The sequence below is a fragment of the Macrotis lagotis genome, chromosome 4, assembly GCF_037893015.1.
Source record: "Macrotis lagotis isolate mMagLag1 chromosome 4, bilby.v1.9.chrom.fasta, whole genome shotgun sequence".
Lineage (NCBI taxonomy): Eukaryota > Metazoa > Chordata > Mammalia > Peramelemorphia > Peramelidae > Macrotis > Macrotis lagotis.
Genome location: NC_133661.1, coordinates 81,494,886 through 81,518,565, shown reverse-complemented (window position 1 = coordinate 81,518,565; position 23,680 = coordinate 81,494,886). Strand labels below are relative to the sequence as shown.

The 23,680-nt window shown below is 35.8% G+C and overlaps 1 protein-coding gene across 2 annotated transcripts in view; it reads left to right on the top strand.

Annotated features, from left to right (window-relative positions):
- The first annotated feature begins 14,603 nt into the window (after window positions 1-14,603).
- PDE6C (phosphodiesterase 6C) overlaps window positions 14,604-23,680 on the top strand; it is a 66,006-nt gene continuing 56,929 nt past the window's right edge. For both annotated transcript variants that reach the window (XM_074231879.1, XM_074231877.1), the window contains exon 1: window positions 14,604-15,083. In XM_074231879.1, the coding sequence (XP_074087980.1) occupies window positions 14,604-15,083 (480 nt within the window). The remainder of the gene's footprint in view (window positions 15,084-23,680) is intronic.

The following is a 23,680-nucleotide window of genomic DNA, read 5'->3' as shown; positions in this document are numbered from 1 at the left end:
TTTTATACCCCCGGGGTGGGCCGCTCTTTCGTAACTTTGCAGGGTGAAAGACCGACCGACTGACCGACCCGCGAGTTGGGGGAGGGGGCGCGCTGAGCCAAGCTCAGCAGGGGGTGGGGGCCGTGAAGGCAGCCTATGGGTCTTCTATCAGCGGTGCCTTCGGGGGGCGGGGAGGGGCACCCCATTCAGCAGATCTCTACACGCGGGGTCTTGGAGAGGGACGTCAAACTGTGGACTGCTGCTAGAACTGAAAGGGTCTCTCATACAGTCCCAGCCGGAGCCTAAAGGTCCCGCCCGGGTTCTGCTTCCCATCAGCTGCAGGGTCGTAGCTTCAGTATCCCAAGGCCCTGGAGAAGGAAAACGACTCCTCGGAAGCCGGAGGTCCCTGTGGAAATCAGCGTGGTCATCATTATCTCGGTAACCATGGAGCTGCCGTTGCCAAAGGTTTTCCTTCTCCCAACTGGAGGAGAAATTATGAAGGACAGTGGAAGAATTTCAGCCAAAGAGCTCTTTATTACAGAAAGGACTTATTTTTCTCTCCTTCTGGCAAAGTGGTGGTGCCCCTAGGTCAATATTTGTCCCAGCCTTTCAACATTCACAATCCCGTTAAATATTCTCTAACCAGTGCAACCCTGGACAGCAGAGAAAATTCAAAAATCGCAGAGGTGACCTCCTTACACCAAGCCCCCCCCCCCCCCCCCCAGCAAAGGAAGTGAACCAGCCTAGGGCTCCATAGGAATTTGTTTGGGTTTTCCCCCTAAACTGCGATCTTGGGAAGAATCTGGAGTCAACACGGACCTATGTCCCAAGGCAATGGAATTCCAGTGTCCACACAATACTATATATTCAGATGGACTGGCTTCTCCGAGTCTAAAAGGTTTGCTTTGTCCTTGTCTAGGGAGATAGCCAAGGAATCAGTTTATTTCTTAGTGCCCGAGGAAGACCCAACCTTGGATGAAAGGAAGGGAATTGGCCAAAAGACCAAGAAATGGGGTCTTTCATTGAATATTCAATAAGCTGCCCCTATGCTGCCAACAAGTATTGTTGCACACATCTGCAGGAATCAAAAGACTCCTTTGAACAAATGAATCAAGTACTCGATGAGAGGGTTTTTAAAAAGTGGGTTAGTTTGCAAATCACTTCACAGACAAATTTATCTTTTATCTGACAAATAAAGTAGAGAGAGCCTTGGTTCCCAGAAATGGTTATTTTAGGCAAGTACTGGAATGGCTTCAGGGTCTCCTAAAAAGACATGGAATGATTTCATTCTTTAACATCGGTTTATTTCCTACTCCTCTTGTTTCCTACCTATTTTTTTTAAATGACTGAATATTTTCCACATTGATGTCTATCACTTCTCCAGTGAAAATACTAATGATTCCAGCTATAAGCCACAGGACTAGGTTAGAATTGGACAGTTTCTTGGTGGGAACATATAATTCCACTCACATCTTAAAGAGATTCTCTTCACCTCTGTAATCTTATAGACAAGATCTGTTGTTCCTATAAGAAAGTGAGATGCAGCAGAAAAAGCTAGCCTGGGAGTCAGGACTTCTCTCTACCACTGATTAGCTATATAAAGTTGGGCTAATCTCCCCCATTCTGGATCTCAATTTCTGCATCTATAAAAATGCCAGGTTTGAATTAGATAGTAAGGTCTTTTCTAATTTTTTTGTGATTCTAAAACTATGCTTATCATACCTACTATAAGTATGGGGAGTGGGGGAGACAGCTAATCATTTTGATGTAATTGTTTACAACAAAATGTTTATAATTCTTAGTTACCCAGGAAAGAGGCACTTAATATTTATTCTTGTATGTTTTTAGTTGGTCTTGATGAAATTAAGAGTTGATTTTGGCACACTTACTCAGATTTCTTCATGATTACAAATACTTGTATATAGGTCAACTCAAGTTTTGCTTTGGTGAGTAAAATAAGGTTGAACCACATTGAGATTTACTCCATAATATAGTCTTGTGCAAATGAAAGACTATTTTAGTTCAATTTTCAATCCTTCTGTCATTAACTTCTGTTATTCTAGGTAATTCTCCAAGACCATGCAAGAAAGGTGGTCATTTTTTAGGGAATTATCGGATGTTGTTTCCCACCTAGACATTGCCTATACCAATAAAATCAAAGATTCAATCCCTGTTCCATGTTACACATCAAAAAGTAAGTTTCCTTACCATACTTTACAAAGACAAGTAACCTCTCACACATATATCTTTGTATCTCCTGCATATCTCATGTTTCAGTTTAGGAAACTTCTGCTATACAAATTCTCTCCACCTAATATAGATTCTAACATCATCTTAGAGAACTGCCCAGGATACTAAGAAATTAAATGATTTACCCAGATTGTGTCAGATGCAAAGTATGAACCCCCTATTTGACTCAAAGGCCACCTTTTCTTCAGCTATGCTCTCATACTTCCGATTGCACTGTATGCATTAAATTTTTATTATTTTGTTTTGATTCTTCCCTTACTGAAATTGGTTATTTTACACCCCAAGAGATGCATGATTTTGTCAATGTGTTTCATTCCTTTCATTGATGCAAGTTGCACTCTCTCTACCCTTCTTATCCTATACTTTCTTTGATTCATTTTAAATCTTTCCCTTTTACACTCCTCCATCTTGTACTCACTGAGACCTAGCTCCCTCCTGATAATGCAGCTTCCCTGGTCACTCTTTCCAACTCTGGTTGCACTTTAACTCACACTCCTGACTCACACTCCTGGTCATATTGGGTCAGTGGGAATGCTCCTCATTGCCATTTCCAGACCCTTCCTCTACTACTATCACTCAGTGACCTTTTTCTCCTTTAAGGTTAATTCAATCCATTTATCACCATATCAAGATAAATATTATTGACTGACTTCCAGGACATACATCTTTCTTAATGAGTTCAGTGACTATCTTCCCCAGTCTTTCACAATTCTAGGGAACTTCAACATACATACTGATACTCCCTTAAATATACTAATTTCCCAGGTCCTCAACTGATATATTTCCTATTTCCATCCTACTTAAGTTACACACAGAGATGGTCATACACTTCCATGTTTATGAATTCTGAAATTCCTTTATCTGATCATAATAGGGTATCCTTTCACCTTCCCTTCTCTCCTGACCTTCAGACTCATATTTCCAACTGCCTATTAGACATTGCAAACAAAACATGCTCCAAACTGAGCAGTTATTTTCCCCTTAGTGCCCTCCCCTTTTCCTAAACTGCTTATTAGTATTCAATTATCCTCCCAGTCACTCAGGTTCACAACCAAGCTGTTATACTCAGCTCCTGACTTTTTCTCACTCCTCATATCCATCTATTGCCAAGTCCTACTATATCTACCTTCCTAACATTTCCTATACTCATTTTTCTCTTCTCTCATATTTCTGCCACCCTGGTACAGGCCCTTATCACCTCATTCTTGGACTATTGATTGTATTCCCTTCTTCAAGTCTCTACCTATTCCAGCCCATCCTCCACTCAGCTTTCAAAGTAATCTTCATCAAGCAAGAGTCTGTTTACATCATATAGCACTGGAACTCTACACTCACCCTTCACCATTCAATAAATTCCAATGGTTCAGGTTCCAATGGTGCAGGATTAAGTACAAAAATTTTTATTTGGCTTTTAAAGTCCTTCATAACATGCCTTCTTCCTACTTTTCTAGGGCAGCTAGGTGGTACAATGGATAGTGCACTGGCCTTGGAGCTGGGAGGACCGAAGTTCAGATCTAACCTCAGACCCTTTACACTCGCTAGCTGTGTGACTTTAGGCAAAGTCACTTAACTCTAATTACCTCACATCCAGGGCCATCTCCAGTCATCCTTACTCATATTTGGCCACTGGACCCAGATGACTGGAGAAGAAAGTGAGACTGGTGACCTAGAGTATAGCACAGCCCTCCCCTCATTCAAATCCAATTCATATGCTTGTCAAGGCATCACCTCCCTGATGTCATGGTCTTCTTCAAGCATGAAGGACAATCATCATCATCATCATCATCATCATCATCATCATCATCATCATCATATAGATTTTTTTACACCATACTTCTCTTCACATATTCTGAGATCAAAAGCCACTGGCATCCTTGCTTTTCAACCCAAAAGACATTCCAACCCTCAGTATCATGAATTTTCACTGACTGTCTACAATGCCTGGAATGCTCCCACTCTTTGTCTCCACCTCTTGACTTCCTTCAAATTTCAGCTAAAATTTCATTTTCTACCAGAAACCTTCCCTGGTCCCCTTAAATTATAATGCTTTCCTTCTTAGATTGTCTCCAATTTAACATGTTTACATTTTATTTTAACATAGTAATTCACATGTTGTCTCACTCCTTTAAATTGTAAGTTCCTCAGGGGCAGAAAATATTTTTGCCTTTCTTTGCATCCTCAACACTTGGCATAGTGCCACTTCGCAAATACTTCTTGACATAATTTATCCACAGTTTTTTTCATAAGTCTTCCATAGAGAATCTACTCAACATTCTGGAGGTTTCATCTAAGTCATTTAATATTTTATGGATACCAGTATATCATTCAAATTACCCTTCCATTTTCTTTTTTATTTTTGACTAGACCTGTGATTTCATTGCCATGGAGAACTTCTGATGAAAATTTTCCCCTGACTATGGAGATTAGCAGCTATTCTGAAATTTTTAGTCTAAGAAGTAAAGGGCACTGAGAGATGAAGTTAATTGCTAAGGACTTAAGTTCCTCTAACACCTGTGGACTGTTTACAGTTCAAAGCTGACGGTCCTCTTTTTCCTTGCTCTCTCTATATAACTAGGCATCCATTCTCTTTTTCAAATATGTCTGTTATGAAATCACAATGTTTTAGAGTTGAAAAGGACCTTGACACACATCTGTTCCAACTCATACCCCAGTATGAATTTCCACTACCATTTACTTGACAATGATCATGAAGCCTCAGTTCAAGATGGAAGAACCACTACCTCCAGTAGACAGTTCCATTTTTAAGACAATTAATTGTTTTTTCCTTTTCTTCATATAAAGCCCAAATTTGTAATTTGCCTCTTTGCAGTTTTCACCCTCTTCTGCAGTCAAACAAAAAAATCTAATACCCTCTTTCAAAATCTTGTCACAATCCTTCAAATCTTCTCTTCTCCAGGCTAAAATATCACTTGTTCCTTCAAATAATCCTTATATGACATAGACTTTAGTCTTTATAAACTGGTTATTCTTCTTTGAACATTCTCCAGCTTATGATTATCCTTTCTAAAATATCATATCTAGAAATGAATATAATATTCCAGATGGGATCTGACCAGGTCAGAATTGTCTCCTTATTCCTGGAAGCTTCTAATTCTTCTCATACTAACTTTTTCTTAGTGTCCATACTGCTAACTCATACTGAGCTTCCATCAAAACCTCTAAATCTTTTTTCTTGCATATTATAATTTAGACACACTCCTTCATTTACTTCCAACATTGATTTTTGAACCCAAGTCTAAGACCTAACATTTGTCTCAATTAAAATACATCTTATTCAATTCAGCCCAAAGTTCTAAGTTGTCAAGAGCTTGTTGGATTCCAACTCTTTCAGCCACGATGTGAGCTGTCCCTCCTAACTTTGTCCCCTTTGAAAATAATGGTCCAACAACATTATCAATAACAATATCTGTGAAGTTGATAAGCATGTCATCTATACCTTCCAACTTTTTGGTTTTATATGTACATATATATATATATATATATATATAGCCAAATGGATATAATCAATATGTATCTATGTGTGTATATATATATATATATATATAAAATATATGTATGTATTTATGTATATTAAACATTACAAAGACAGGCCCAATTTCTCAAGACGCTTCTTGGGAGACTTCCTGCCAAGTTAATACTGAGCAATTAAAGACTAATCTTTGAGTCCTGCCATTCAACCCATTCCTAATTTATCTAATATTATTATCCTCTAGCTCATATTTTTTTTACCAAGAAGATTATGAGATATTTTATAGAATATAAAAAATTTCCCCTACTACTTTAGGTTAACCTGAACTTCTAACCTTATCAATGTTAGGATTCAAACCCAGGTCTTCTTTGCATGGAAGCCAGTTATTTATCCACTCTGCCACCTGACCTCTTCCCTGAGCTTGGTAACCCTCTCAAAAAAGGAAATATGTTTAGGATGGGTTGATCTATTCTTGATAGTCATTGGCTTTTTTAATGTGAAATTTTAATGTGAAAATAACTGCTTCCTTTTCAAGATGTTCACTAACAATCAAGCATCAAACATAGCTTACAATGTGTCAGACACAAGCTCTTTAATTATCTGTTCTAAAACTTTCCCAGAAATCAAAGCAAAGCTTACTGGCCTCTTGTTTGCAAGACTCAATTCTCTACCCTTTTTTGAAAATTAGGTCAACCTTTGCCCTTCCCTTATCCCAGAGCTCATTTCCTGCTTCCACATCTTTCAGAGATCATTGGCTGTGTCTTCACAATTACAATCACATCTGCCAGTTCTTTCAGTACCTGGGGATGTAACTCATCTGGGCCAGGTGACATGAGTTAATCAAGGAAAGCCAGGTGCTGGCATCGCGTTAGCCATCTTTATTCTGTCCCTCCTAGTAAAAAGAGCTTTCTCCTTGGCAAAGAAAAAAAGCAAAATGAAGATTGGGCAGCTCTCTTTCACTCAGTGATTATTGTTGCAAGCAGCAGGTCTGTTCTCTCTTTGATCCTCCTTCTCTTTGCTACAATGTAGCTTTAACAACCACGTCAAAACAAGAGCAGCCCTTTTTGTTATTCTTAGCTTTCCTTGCCTGCTGTAGGCTCATTCCAAGCTCTGGTGTTAGTCTCTTTTGTGGTTTCATCCCAGGACCACATTCTAGTACAAGAATTCTTGACCACCGCTCAAAGGCTGGGGTTTCAGGAGCTTCTACCACTTGACTGTGAGGTTCTTTTCTTCCTGTTTGCCACCTCTTGGGCTTTAAGATTCCACCCGTGCCTTTCCACAGCTGGTTCTAGGAATGTAAGGTCCAGGAACTTGAGGTTAGAAATTGTCCTTGAGCCTCATGGCTTGAGCCCTATCCATTGCCCTTCAGTGCCACCTCTCAGATCAGGTATATGAGAGCACACACACTTGCAATATATTTCTGTTCCAAGCTAAGGGTGTGGAGGTAATGAGGTCATAGGGTCATCATTTTCCTCTGTAGTGACCTGGGCATTTTTCAACATGAAGAAATTGACCTGGTCAGACAAGTTGACCTCACTTTAAGCAGGCAAATCATAAAAAAATATGTGGTCACAAGGGAGGCCGAGCAAACAAACATGGGCAGTTTAGTCCAAACATCTCAGAGAATAAAATAAAATACAAACAATCCTTCTTACAAAGCAGTATGTTCTACTATGTTCATAATGAGTGTTATGAGACTCTGTGTCAGGATAACTGAGTTCAAATCCTAGCTCTGCCAAATAATCCCAAGGAATCATGGACATGGGCAAATAACTCCATCTCTGAATCTCTTGCTCATCAGCAAAATGGAGATTATTGTATTTATTGCTGCTATCCATTTCACAGCTTTATTGTGAGAAGAGCACTTTGCAAGCCTTGGGGTATTGAATAAATCTGTGAATTGTTGCAGTTCCCCCCTTATGCATCTATAAATCCTTCTCTGAAGATTTTACAGAAAAAAATAGACATGAGTCAATACCTGCTATTGACTTCATGGTCACCTTTTGATATTAATATAAATTGTAATCTCCATTCTTTGGGGATTTTTCTCTCTTTTTGAAATATCTTAAAAACTGATTTGAGTGCTTTCCAAATTTCATAGTCTCAAGTTTGGTTTTCATTTGCATGATCAAGGGTTGCTACTCTTCCCAATTTCATTTTTTAAAATATGTCTACTTCCTTATATTTTACACTAAGGAGTAAGATATTATAGTTCAAAGTGTTGGTTAATGATAATGATAATTTGGTTACTGACCAATCTATTCCATTTGACACTTATTTCTGGTGTTATTTCCAGTTTCATCTATAAATGCTTTTGTGATGGTCTGGCTTAATCTCATACCAAACTTTCTTTTCTTCTTCTTCCTTTTTTTGTAAATAATATTTTATTTTATCTGATTATATGTAAGATAATTTTCAATATTCCACATTAGTCATGTGAAAGAAGAAACAGAACAGAAAGGAAAATTCATAAAAAATGAAAATAACATGTTTCTATTTGCATTCAGACTGCATCTTTCCCTGAATATGGATAACATCTTCCATTCTTGTCAAACTTTCTACAGAGTCATTTTGCCCTTCATTGATTTTTGCTGTTTTTGTTAAGTGGTACACTTCATAATCTTATGTAATGTTTTGCAAATGAACCTGTACTCTAAACATGTTTTCAAATCACTTTGATTTACCATCCATGTATTTGTTAAAGATGTATGCTATGCATGAAGCAGTGTGCTGAGATAGAAAAATAATGTGTAACTGAGTTTTGTCTTAGGTGCTTACTTCTTTCTGGGACATTATGAGATGTACAATACACAGATAAATATAAGCAAGGTAGAAATTAAGACACAGTACTCAAAGGAAAATTGTAAGGGGAAAAAAATAATGCTTTCACCTAAGAGAAATCAAGGCATGTCACAAATATTGTCCATGAATGCTTCATCTCTCTAGTTATGACAAAATCGTGTTACTTTAGTTATATTTCAAGGATAACTTCAGTTATGATAAAATCAAGTATTGCAACTAGTTTATAATGGCTAAACTAATTTAGGAATTAGTAATAATAAGGGACTTATGTCTTTACTTTTATCCTTTTCCCAATTTGGAGAGTCAACAGCTTGTTCAAATAGATTGTTTGACCTTTTATACTTGTACATAATTTCTTCCTGCCTTTATCCATTCTCTTAATTTTTTACCTTTGCTCTAAACAGTTAGTGATATTTGACAAGCCTAAAAGGATTACCACACTGGTAAAGTCATTTTCTGTTTCACTAGAGATAGCATTTTCATTTCTTTTGTGATAATATTTTGGGCTTGTCATATTTGGCACCTTGTAGCTCTTTCCTTCAAAATATATTTATTATATATGGGTGTGAAGCTTCTAATTTTCAAGTCTATAGCTTCTTTCATTTCTTAATCCTGAAACATGTTTTCCAGTATGTTTTTTATCTTCCTTCCCTCTGGTTACCTTCTCATTAAAGTCACTGAGAATTAAAATATATTTTGACTTAGTGGAAGATATTGCTAAATTCATTGTAAAATTTGTTTCTCCTTTAAAAAAATTATAAAGCACTTACATGGTAAGCATTTTGTAATTCTTATCTCCTTTGATCCTCCTAACAACACTATGAGGTAGATACTCTTATAATCCTCATTTTTACAGTTGAGGAAACTGAGGCAGGCAGAATTTAAGTGACTTGCCCAGGGTCACACAACTCTTAAGTGTTTGAGGTCAAATTTGAACACAGATCTCCCTAACTCCAGGCTTAATGTTCTATCCACTGGGCCATTAGACGAAACTGGCTTCTGGAAAATGCTTTTTAAAAAATACACTCAGATTTGGACTGCTTATACTGAAAGAAAATAACAATAATGATAAGTCATTAGATTTAGATTGTACTTTAATAACAGCTCACATTTACCTCATGTACTTATATAGGTTTATAGAGTGAATTAAAGTTTTCAGTGGGTTCTAAGTAGATTATCTAATTTAGGCCTCAATAACTGTGAGGGAGGTATGAAAGGTCTTTTGTCCCATTACCCCCATTTTAAAGATGAGGAAACTGAAACAGATATAGATCCAGTGACATGTCAATGGCAGCACAAATTGCAGGTATCAGAATCAATATTTAAATTCTGATCTCCTTGACTACAAATTGAGCATTCTAACCATTGTAATCTGCTAGTTTAGTAGATTGCCCAAAGTCACATAGCTAAGAAGGTGGTGAATCTTGACCTGAATTCTGGTTTTTTAATTCTAATTCAAGTACTTTTTTTGATTATATCATACTGTGCTTTACCTCACTTAAAAAATAGCCCTGATCTGAGACCTGTGGATACATAATTAAACATTCATTGATTGTGAATTGAACATCTCATTGACAATCCAAAATGGTAGACAAGAGAAAAAGAAGACAGAATGGACCATGTACTCTTAATCCCAGAGTCTATTTACAAGATGCCAAAACCAAACTGAAAAAAATGAAAACTTTACTCAGTTGCCTAATATTTTGTTTTGACTTATTTTTTCTCTCTCTAGTATGCTTTCAATTCCACCAAAGCAATCAATCAATTTAATTCATTTGGCTAGAAAATTAGACTGCATGTACTTGAATAGAACAACACCCGCTTTATCTCTGGAGTGACCTCAACATTTTTGTCCAAGGAAAGGTCTAGTTATATCCATTTCTCCATTTAAGCCAAAATCAATCAGAGATATCTATGTGGTTCAGTGTTTAAAGGGTGGATTTGACTTGAAGTCAGGAAAAGCTGAATTCAAATCTTGCCTCATATACTTCCTAGCTATGTGTCCTTGGGCAAGTCATTTACCATTTGTCTATTTTAATTTCCTCAACTGTAAAATGGATATCATCAATAGCACCTACCTAAGAAGATTTTTTTTTTGTGAGACTCCGGTGAGATAATAAATAGTGAATGCTTAATAAAAGTTTTATTTCCTTCTCTTTCCCTTCCCCTTTCACTTCCAATCAGAAGATTTCACTGCAATTTAGTTAAGAGAAAAAAAGAGTACTATGACATCAACTGGAACTCATGGTTTTAATGTAATGCTGGAAAGAGGAAGACAAGGGGTCAGGGAGAGAGAGGAGGAGAATTGTAGGATGGTGAACTAGGCAAAGGAATAAATGGAAAAGTCCAAGACTGAAACTGAAAAGTGTAGATTTCAGATGATCTGAATGAAAGTTTTCCTTCCAAACAATTTTTTTGGCCAACCCAGTTGCATGGAAAAGAGTTTTAAAAAGAAATACTTGGTCATAATGCAATAATGTATCAAGAAAATGATCCACTATTACAAAAGAAAACAAAGAAATGTAATAAAATACATCTATTATACTTGAAGATTCAGAGTATTATTTTATTGTTTCATAGATCAAATTGATATTTGACAAAAGAATAGGCCACTATATTGACATGCAGCCATGCACTTTCTAGAGACAAATTTTTGGATTTTGGGCTTGCAATAATTTAATTCTTTTATTGTAAATCTAAAATAATTATGTAAATATGAGGTTTTTATAAAAGCACTATGTAAATTTAAGCTACTATTATTTTAATAAATGCAATCTGAATTAAATTTTTTTTAATTTTTTGAAATTTTAAAACTTATTAAAATTTTTTTTCTTCTAATTTTCAAGTCTATGGCTTCTTTCATTTCTTAATTCTGAAACATGTTTTCCAGTATGGTTTTAAAAAAAATTTTAAAAATGTTTTTAAATTTTAAAAAATTGAAATTTAAAATTGTAATTTTTTAAAAAAATGCAATTAAAAATATTTTCAGTGACTTGCTTTATTTTATATCTATACACCAAGGAAATGTATATTAATATTTCATTATCTTTTTTGGTTTTCTGGCCTAGACTTTCTTTTTTTTCCATTTTATTGAAATTTTTTTTCTAATTACATGCTGAGGTAGTTTTCAATATCCATCCATTTGCAAGTTTATGAATTTCACATTTTTTATAGCCTTCCCTTCCTTCCCCTCTCCTCATGGTGGCAAACAATCTGGTAAAAGTTCTACAAGTACAATCGTGCTTAACATATTTCCATATTAGTCATATGGTGAAAGAAGAATTAGAATTAAGGGGAAAGAAAAAAAAAACATGAGAGAGAAAGGAATAATACATAAGAAGTTTTTAAAAAGTGAACATAGTATGCTTTGCTTTATATTCAGACTCCATGGTTTCTTCTCTGGATGTGGATGGTGTTGTTCATAGCAGATTTCTCAAGATTGTCCTTGATCTCTGAAAGAGCAGCATCCATCATAGATGATAATCTCACAATGCTGTTGTTAATCTGTACAATGTTCTCTTGGTTCTGTTCACTTCATTCAGCATCAGTTCTTGCAAATCTTTCCATGCTTCTCTAAAGTCCAACCATTCGTGATTTCATGTAGAACAATAGTACTTCTTGGCATTCTTTTACCATATACCAGTCATTTCTCAATTGATGGGAATCTTCTCAATCCTGACCTAGACTTTCAAAACTGATACTTTTTAATGAAACTTTTTGAAACTATTCCAGTGTATCATTGTAACATGGTGGTCGCTCTGGGTTTATGAAGACTATAACAATAAAGTAAACGTTGTGGTTCTTTTTTCCATTCCTACTTTTGGATAGATAGAGGGGCAATGATATTTTTGATTTTATATCATTTTCCACTATAATTTTTGCAATTAAGTTGGAATTCTATCCTTGAATACCATGTCTTTCTAGTAACAATAAGACATAATGAAGTATTCTATATTCTTTTAACAACTTTGGATTGTGACACATAGTTGAAATTTTTTCAAAGAAAAGCTGATAAGCAATGTCAATATTTTTATCTAGCAGTTCTCATTTTCTGAAATTGCTAAAAGGGTGGGTTGAATAAATATGCCTTCATCATTTTCTCTAAAGGGTAATTTTATTTTTATATCTATTTCATGGATCATTATGACCAAAGAATTCAACAACTATCCACCTCCTGGTCATAAGGCTTCATATATTTAAGTAGGTTGTTCCTCAAAAGGGAAACACTTTGGGGATTATATGAACTCTTTCCAGCTTGGTACAATCAAGCTTATGTTGACTTGGTATATTTTCCAAGAACCAATTCATACTCTGATTTGTGATAACTAATATATGTACTCTATAAAATTTTTAAGAATGCCTATTACTGCAACAAAGGCATTCATGGTGAAAATACTACAAGAGAACAAGGAGACTTTCATAGGCAGGTTTTGTTTTTGTTTTTACAATAAACCACAATTTCATAATTACATAATTGACGTAATTATAGAAAACATAAGAAATAGAAAATATAGTTGTAACCATTCAGGGTAAGGGGTAAACTGACCATAAAAGTCCATAGGATTTTGGTTCTTCCCAGTTTGGGGAAAAAAAAGAAACTAACATTCAGAGGATTTTGTAGTCAGCTTACCTCTTGCCTTGGGTTATAATATAATCAAAGTATAATATCTAATCATGTTTATCCTTTATTAATTACCAAAAAACTTTGACTCAGGAGAGAAGAATGTAACTTAAGGAATCTCTTAATCCAAGATGTCTCCATGTATATTTAATATTCTATGACACATACCACAGCAATAATTCTTTTTATTAATATGCTAATTAAAAGCAAAATATCACACAGGGAAGCCAATGATCCCCAAAGATGTTCCCCAATGTCATGGATGATGATATGTATGAAGTCTAAATAGAATTTATTATTCATTTAACAGAAATTTATTAAATGCCTACAATTTGCAAAACATTGATTATCCTAGGGCCTAGATATACAAATACAAAAACCAAGCAGTCCCTTGCTCTCAGAGAGCTTACAGTCAACTTGGAGGCATGTTCACATGCAAGATTTTATATATATATATATATGTATATACATATATATATATATATATATATATATCAACCATCCAATCAACAGGTATTTATTAAATATATGTTATATGCAAAAAACCCTATGCTTGATTTTGATTAAGGACCTAGCAACATGGTTTATCTGAGTCATCCATGATCAAAGCAATAGATGTCTGCTTAAAATATGTAGAGTAATGAAAATCATGTTTACTACAATAGGATTGCAAGCAGAAACACCATCAATTTGCTCCATTCTCTTCCCTGTTGTGGCTCTTATTTTGTATTATGCCATTAGCCATAATATCTTCTTACCCTAAATGTTTATTTAAAACCATATACTGTTGAATTCTAATGGTTAAAAACCTGTACTTTTCAAATCCTATATTATTATGCCATCAATAACTTAATTTTCAATAGATTTTGTTTAAATTTTGTTTAAATAAAGTCATACTCCTTGATTAAATTAAAGGCACTTGCAAATGATCTGTCAAACCCACCTTCTTGAAGAAGTATGACTCGATAAATTTAAACACATTTCTGAAACCATGTAGTTTCCCTTAACAGTGGTTTAAAATGAAAAGTCATCTTTACTGAGAATGCTGAATACATACAATTTGTGAAATTCCCTATATTTTTGTCCTCACAGAAGATGTTTACCAGTGCTAGGCCATATGACATATTTGCTTGTGATTTGAAGTCTAAGAATGGATTGATCTAAGATGCTCAAATGATTCTCTTAGGATTTAGGAGTTAATTGTGTTTATAGGGCTTAGTGTCCTTGAATGACTAAGTCACAGTTTCCAGGCTACCCCTCTAAGAGTACACTAAGCCAGCACCTTCTGTCACATCTCTGGTCTTTCAGAAGGATGGGAAGCTACTGCAACATGTCTCAGCAGGAAAGTGGTACATAGCTTTCACTGTTTTTTCAGTAGTTTTATTGCTTTTGTCCCCCTATTGTTACTACTTCATAGACAATTTGATTTCTCAGAGGCAAGAAGAAAAAAGCAAAGACAAAATGAGTGAGATCACCAAGGAGGATGTAGAGAAATACTTAGGAAACAACCCTCAGTTTGCTAAGGAGTATTTTGACAAGAAGTTGAGGGTAGAGGTGCTAGGAGAAGTCTTTATAAATAGCCCAGCATCCATCAAGGAGAGTATCTCCTTCAATGAGATGACCCAAATAGAGGAATCAGCCTTGATCTTTGAGTTGCTGCAGAACATGCAAGATGAAGTGATCAGCATGGAGGTCGTGGTGCACAAGAGTCTCAGGAGACTATGCCAGTTGTTGTCTGCGGACCGCTGTAGCATGTTCATTTGCCGATCACGCAATGGAATTCCAGAGGTGGCATCAAAGCTGCTCGATGTCACCCCAACCTCCAAGCTGGACGACAACCTCATGTCTGCTGACAAAGAAGCTGTTTTTCCTTTAGACATCGGGATTGTGGGTTGGGTTGCTCATACTAAAAAATTCTTTAATATTCCAGATGTTACCAAGGTAGGTGACTTGAAAAAAGAATATCTAGGGGAGAGTATTTGTTTTCAGGGGAGGGTCTCATGGAAAAGCGAAACTTGCTGCATAATTCCTATTAGTCAAGCATCAGCTCTTACTGCTAGTTAACTGGATACAGGGTCAGTATGTGAAACCTTCTCCTGTATTTACTGCACCCTTTTGCAATTATCTAATAGACCCTGGGCTCTGCTGAGGGTTTATTCAGCTCACATACCTTCTAAGTAGCTTCTGAGGTTGATAGATTATTTGCTCCAAATATGTTGTCAGTTCATCAATTCTTCTTGATGAGTAAATGTTTTTCTTCAGGATTGAGCATAATGACTAGCTGTTTACTTCGTGAAAGTCTCTATGATCTCTCAGGGGCATTTTAAGGAAATGTTTTCTAATGAAGACAAAAGGTGTCCCAAAAAACAAATTTGATCTTTTTTTTTTTTCATGATAAAAGAAGAACAAACTGCTGGGAGAGAAAACTGTCCCTGGTGCTTGTGGAAAATGAAGCCAGGATTGTTTCCAATCTGGAAACATGATCCTAGTAGAAGAAATTCCTGAAATGAGATAACTTTTTTTTTTTTGAGATATGGGAGTAGAGTTCTAAACAGGAAAGTTCTGGGGTAGACAAATAGAGATTACTTACCAAGATGAGAGAATTTTGCCTCTGCCAGGATGTCTTTAAATTAATGTGTATCCCCAAGATGCTTCATGGAGGTGAAGTTTGCTTGTGATGGCTACCTTCTTTTCCTTTTTTTTAGATTTTTGCAAGGCAAATAGGGTTAAGTGACTTGCCCAAGGCCACACAGCTAGGTCATTATTGTCTGAGGTCGGATTTGAACTCAGGTACTCCTGACTCCAGGGCCAGTACTCTATCCACTGCACCACCTAGCCACCCCCCTTCTTTTCCTTAAGAAAGTCAGGAGTCTGGGTTGAATTACCATTCTAAGAAATTATTTATTGTTAGAGATGTGAATTTTAACATAGAATCAAAGAAGTTGAATGGACCTTAGAGATCATTTGATCTAAAGTCTTCATTTTGCAGATATAGTGGCTCAGAGAAATTTTAGTGGTTTATCCAAAATCTCGTACAAGCTAGGTCTATGACTCCTATAAAAGGCAGTAAGGTGGCACAATTAATAGAGTGCTGGGCCAGAAGTCAGGAAGACCATATTACTGAGTTAAAATCTGGCCTTAGAAACTTTCGGAATGAACTTGGACAAGTCACTTAATTTGATTCAATTTTCTCATCTGTAAAATGAGCTGGAGAAGGAAATGGTAAACCATCCCACTATATTTTGCTAAAAGAATCCCAAGTGAGATCATAAAGAATCAGATATAACTGAAAAATTTAAACATCAAAAATGGCTCCTACTCTTCTTTTTCAATATATTTACTTATTTGCCTTTCCTTCGTGCTACTGAGATTGTTTCTGTATTTCTCCAACATTTAACCATGAAGTCTTCCCTTTAATCTAACTGAATAGGTTCACTTATGAACACTGTTTATCTATCTATAGATTACTTAAAGCATGTAGAAGAAATTCAAACTAGGTTCTACAGGGAGATACTAAGTGGAAGTTCAGGTTTTTCATTTTTCATTTTTTTCAACATTATCATGGAATTTGGGACAAAATTAAATACAAGTGACTTTGGAACTTTTCTACATCATGGGGATTTTTTGTTGAGAAGAGAAGAGGAAGGAATCTGGTCTGGTTATATTATTTTATTGGTGTGGGGAAATTTCCAGTTATAGAAATTTTTTTTCAATATAGATATATAGTAGATTGAGGTACTGAGAGGTTAAAAGACTACCTATTGTCACACATTTAGTGTGAACCAGAGCCAGGACTTTAACCACAGTCTTTAAAATCAGCTCCCTTCCTTCCCTTTTTTGAAGGGAATAATCAATACAAATACAAGTCATCATTAACAGTGTTAAGATGAGGTAGGGAGGAAGTAAATGTCTTGTGAAAAGACCGCTATTCTGAACTGTTTTGTGCTGGATTGCTATTAAAAATGTTTTCTCTGTTGGGCTGCCTCTAATAATCCATGGGCAGGCTGGAAGGATAATCCTTCTCAATTCAGGAAGCTGATTATACAGAGAAAAGATGCTACCTGAGTGATTCCTTTTATATCCTCTCTGGTGAAGCTGACCCATGTTGCTTCTAGAGGTGATGGACATACATTTAGGGAGGACATCACATTGTTGTAAACTCTTGATGCAACGTGCTTTGATCAACTAGAAGGATGATAGCTCCACATTCTGGGTCATTTGCTGCCAGAAAGCTCTTTCTTTTCTTTTCTTTTTCTTCCTTCCTTTTTTTTTTTGCTCAGGGTAATTGCACAGGAAAGAAAATACAGAACATTTTCTCGTGAATCATAACATCTCTAGTCAATTTATTGCTCACTATTAGTAGGACATTGAGTTATTAAGTAAACACAAAGTCAAAAGATTTTTGATTCCTTTAATTTTTAATAAGAGAAAAAAGGATTTATTTTTAACATTGGTTTGTTTCTTTTTGTTATCTTTATATAATGAATGAGTTTGGATTCTCAAATCTAAGGAATCAGCAAAGCGGGGTGCTTCAACACACTGCAGCCTTGGGATTTTTCTGTCCTTGATCACCTGTCTGCACACTAGAAGAACAGCAGGTGTTACAGAGAATGACATGTAATCTTAAACAAACCACTCTGTGAGGGACCTTTAAAAGAGTAATAGTTCTAACTTCCTCTCTTACAAACAAGGGAATTAAGGTTCAGAATCTGTGCCCCTCCCTTTTTGCTCTCCCCCCTGATTCTAAATGGAGTGGAATGAGCGGTATGCCTGTAACAGCATAAGACTGAGCTCTGAAGATGAATCACAAAATCAATGGAACCTTAGAATGGAAAGGATTCCACAGATTTCTTAAACCAAGCCCTCTCAATCAACAAATTAGGAAACAAATTAGAAAACATTGACTTGTCAGTGTTAACGCAAGTAGATGATTTTTTCGGGGAGTGGGCCAGGGTCCAGGCCTGTAACTTTATGAGTGTAAGGACTGTCTGATGTAGATTAACTAAAGCCAAGGCAGATTGGCAGTTATGCAATTTATAATTTTAGAGAGTTGCATAAACTGAGAAATTTAGCTAGGTCAAAGGTAAGACCTGAATGCAAGCCTTTCCAATTCCAAGACTGACCCTCTATCTAATATGATACTCACAAAATGACAATGAAACTACATAATTCAACATAATTTTAATACAGACCCCATGAACTACCTTGCCACACCCCTTACTCGAGAGAAGGCTGCTGAAGAGATCCATTAAGAGGATTCTGAGATCCATTCCCCTCTACTGGTGGGAGAAGAGGGCATTTGGAATGGTGATCACTTCTCCATTCATCAGCTGTCTACCTTTTAATTATTTGATTGCTTATTAGCACTTCCACTAGGGGGTGAGCAGATACAGGAAGAGGATGTTTTGAAGACAGAGTGAAGAAGGAGATGGAAATTATTGAAAAACACTCTCTAGATTCATGGATCCTTATTATTTTTGTAACAAAATAATCTTTTTGTCTGTAATGGTATAAAATGCTCATTAACCTAGCACTCTGAAGTCCTGCAAATTCCCATCATAGCCAGAAGAGACTGCTTAGATTGTGTTTCAAATTATGTTTCTACAAAGATAATGGCTTGGACCAGACCTGTTTATTCATGACATAAGGAGCTTCCAATGAAGAAACTCCCTCCATCAATTCAGACTGGCAGTGGTCTGCATTTTATACTAATATTACCAAGTTATCCAGGGGCATTGAGCTCTAAGTGACTTGACTAGAGAAATATATTACCAAGAGTAGAACTTAAACTTAGACCTTTCTGGGTCAAAGAACAGCTTTGTCCACATGCAATTCTCTCAAAAACAAGAGCTCACCATTCTAAGAGAAAAAAAACATATTTTCAATTTTATCCATAAATGTTTCTAATATCCTTTATGAAAGTTAGACTATTATTTCCTTCTCTTCTCTGTCCTAGCAGCAATCAAGTCACCCCTAGAAAAAGCAAATGTTTTGATGAGACTTCCTAAGAAGATATACACTGTAAAAGAAAGTATTCATGTAACTAATTTTGTGAAAGATAAAATTACTCTTTATATAAAGTTTAACTTTGGAAAGGCTCCCCCAAACAATCCTATATTTTAATGTATGTAGTTTTTTTTTTGAACAGTCTAGACATAAATGCTGGAAATTAAGACAAATTTCCTGCTTTAATGAAGTTGAGACAATTATATACATACAGCCCTATCCAGTTTCAGTCTTTTTTGGCCCCATTTACATGCATTGGTGGCAGTGGGTAATCAAACAGCCTGAAAGCATATGCATGTTCCAGAACATCTAGACTTAATATATTGTGATGCATTCAATAAACAGTGGGAAAGAATTAAAAGGGTTTAATTTCCTAGGAAAGAAAATGGAAAAATGGTCATGTTTAAAAATCAAGTTTATTAGGTAATTAAAAAAATAGTGCGTGTAATGAAACTTACAACCATGGTTAGTTTAATGGTAGAGGCCATTCCTATTTCTCACCTTCCCCCAACCCACAATACAATTGCTATTAAAGGACTCCTATATCTGATTCTTTTCAAATTTCCTTTGTTTAAAAAATACCATTTCAACATCTGAGGATAACATGGTGTGTGAACCAATAATGTGATAGCACACCAGAGAGGAAACATAGTACATCATGAGAAGAAATATGATAGGAGATGAATGATTTGGGAATCAGAATTCTGGATTGTTTTCTAGCTCTGCCTCTTGACCACGAGTCTCTCTACATCTGAGAGCCTCGGTTTCCTCACCTATAAAAAGGTATTAATGATTTTTAATGCTACCTACCCCATGGTTGCAATGGAGAATCAATTTCACAGTTGGAAGGGACTGTGAACATCTAATCCAGTCTGATGAAGAGGTTCCATGACATACCCAACCAACCTTCCAACGAAAATCTAGTGAAGGGAAACATAGTCCCCACTAAGAAAACCCACTAGCCTGTTTTTTTTTTGGTTTGGTTTTTTAGGTTTTTGCAAGGCAAATGGGGTTAAGTGGCTTGCCCAAGGCCACATTAGCTAGGTCATTATTAAGTGTCTGACTGAGACTGGATTTGAACTCAGGTACTCCTAACTCCAGGGCCGGTGCTCTATCCACTGCACCACCTAGCTGCCCCATTAGCCTGTTTTTAGACTGGGCTAGGATAAGAATTTGCAAAAAAAGGTACCATCCTCTGTCTAATTACAGACATACCTCAGAGATATTGCAGGTTTGATTCCAGAACACCGCAACAAAGCAAATGTCTTAATAAAGTGAATCATGTGAATCTTTTTGGTTTCCCAGTGCACATAAAAGTTATGTTTATACCATAATATAGTGGAATAGTATTATGTCTAAAAAAAAGGCAATGTACAAACCTTAATTAAAATATTTTATTGTTAAAAATGCTATCAGTAAACTATAATCCTTTTGATGATGGAGAGTCTTGCCTTGAGGTAGATGGCTGCTGAATGATTTGGTGGTTGCCAAGGGGTAGGATGACTGCATGGCAATTTCTTAAAAGAAGACAATATTGCAGTATGTTGCATCGATTGACTTCTGTTCTCGTGAATATTTAGAGACCATTGTAGGGTTTTTTAATTGGCCTAATTTCATTACTGTTGCATTTTAGAAAATAAGGAGGCCCCAGGAGAAGGGGATACAAAACAGTAAGTCAATGGAGCAGTCAGAACACATGGAATATTTATCAATTTAGTTTCTCATATTATCTGGGCATGGATCATGGTACCCCAAAACAATTACAATAGTATCAAAGATCATTGATCATAACTCACCATAATAAATATAATAATAATGAAAAAATTTGAAATTTTGTGAGAATTACCAATATGTGACACAGAGGTATTGACATGAACTCATGCTGTTGGAAAAGTGCTGCCAATAGACTTGCTACAATCATTAAATTTGTAAAACAAACAAAAAGCAAAAACCCCAAAATACCTGTAAAGTGCATTAAAATGAGGGATGTATGTAAAAAAGTCACTTCACTCAGATGTTCCCTAGACCAGTGAAAATACAGATCTAGTCTCTATCCCCTGACCTCAAAACTATTTGCTAAAGATGTCTCACAATTTTATTATACTACTAACATTATTCTCTGAGGTCCAGAAAGGGCAAAAATCTTTGTGTGAATTATGGCAGATTTCTAGCACAGGGCTATATATCCAAAGAGCACAAGAAGAGGACACAGAAAGAATAGTGGATGGAAAAAGAAAATCTTTTTGGTAACATGAACAGAGTCCTAGAGTGAGTGTCTCCTCCAAATTTTTCTCCCTTTTTTACTTAGAGAATTATCTTGAATGACTTTGGTTTAATATTTTCTGAAATTGAGACTTATTAGTTCTGTGGTGTATTTGAAAAATAGCTACTTAAAAATGTTACCAATGCCTACAGTTATACAATTGGGCACTACTGTTACAGACAAGACAGTCTGGTACATTGACTAGAATATTAGATTTGATATCAGAATGTTCTGGATTCAAAATCCAACTCTGACACTTATAAGCTATATGATCCTGGGCACTCTCTCAGGCCTATTCATAAAATGAACATAACAATAGCAGTATCTCAAAGGATTGTTGCTAAGAATAAAATGAAATGATGTTCAATCCTTATTTTCAAACTTTCACTACAGTAGAAGTATCAGTTATTATTACTATATATAAAAATTTCCTGAATTCTCAGGTTATACTGAAGCCAGTTCTAACTTGTAAGAGATCATTGCTAAATGTTCATTTGTATCTCAGACCTCCCAACCACTACAAATCAGAGTTTAATTTATTGTTTTGTTGATATCTAGGCATAATAAAGTATTAATAATGCTGATTAAACTTAAAAGTATATGTGTGTTTATATAGTTTCACACACACACACACACACACACACATATATATATACATATATATATATATATATATATATATATATATATATAATTTCCCCCAAGAGCCTGGTTGCTAAATTTTTTCTAGTACACTTCATTTTTTTTTAGGTTCCAGTACACTTCTATATTGCTCTGCAGTGCTTATGTACATTAGAAAATTCAAAGAATAAAGCTGTCAACAGACTGGAGTGATTAGATAATAACAATAATAATAATAATAATAATAATAATAATTTATTATTATTATTATTATATAAGGACTGATTTTATGTTGAGTTCTGAGGTTTGTAAAACACTTTATATTAATTACCTCATTTGAGCCTCACCACATCCTTGATTATAACCAAAACTCTACCATATAGATCACACCTTATCATGTTCATTTATCCCATGAGGCTTTTGCCCATCTCCTCCCATAATTTTACTATAGAAAGCCAAACTGGAAACCTTCTCTGCTTTCTAATGTTAGTGAGAGAATATCAATAGAGCATATTTGCTATCTGTTACCCCTCACACTCACCACCTAACCAGTGCATCTCTCTTTCTTTAAAACCCCACCAATAATGCTGCAAAATCTAACTCTAACTTAATTCAACCAATAACCCATTTAGAAAATTACTCCTGTGAAATCACTACTCTCACTCCTTTTATAATATATTTTTACTTGTAACATTGTCTTGTTGCCAAGGAGACCAGGAGAATGGCAATCTTTTCAGACAAAAATCACCTTCTTTGATCCTCCAGGGAATTTTTCCCTGACCATATGACTTTGGCCAATATACTAGCTTCTTTCTCTCTGAGTGATTATGGGGAAAGAAATCAGAGGAGCATATAATCATGGGGTTGGGGAAGATGAGAAGGAATAGCCAGAGAAGTCTCATGAGCTTGTGGAAGTGGGAACAGACCTACGAGACATCAATACCAGACTCCAGGACGGAACTGAATAGATAGATATTACATTTGGCATGGAGGCACAAAGAGGCTGTATTGCTGACCAACTCCACCTCCCAATCCCCTACAGAATCCATTTCCCTTTTCCTTTTATGTTTCTTTTGTTCCTTTCATACCTTCCTGGAGAGAGGAATGGGTGGGAGGCTGCTAATCTATTTTACTTGAATCAGAAATGGGAAATTAGGAGGGCAACTGGGAAGGAAAATACATTTAAAACTGCGATTTTTTTACAGCTTTTTAAAAAATATATCAATAACCTAATGAGTGGGAGCTCAAAACTGAAAAAAGAAATTAATTTTTTAAAAATTCTCCAGGTTGGAAAGAGAAACTTCTATCAAGATATCTCTAGTCAATGAATAAATGATTCAGCAGTATCTAGGGGAGGGGAAGAGGGAAGATGGGCTCTGATTAGCTTGGGATGGTGTTGGAGGTGAAGCCTTCTGATTTTTTTCCCCCCCTTTGTTTCTCACAACCTAATTTAAAAGAGAAATCATTCTTCCAAAAGAGAAGAGGTTGAGGGAGTAAATGGTTTTAAAAAGAACTCACCCAAAGGGAGAGTAGCTCCCTTTCATTAAGAGTTGGGGAAAGAGGTGAGTGAGAGGGAGTGACAAACTAGCTTGTCACACATATATATTATTAGACACTTAATATCAAGTTTTCTCAAGGCCCTTAGGTG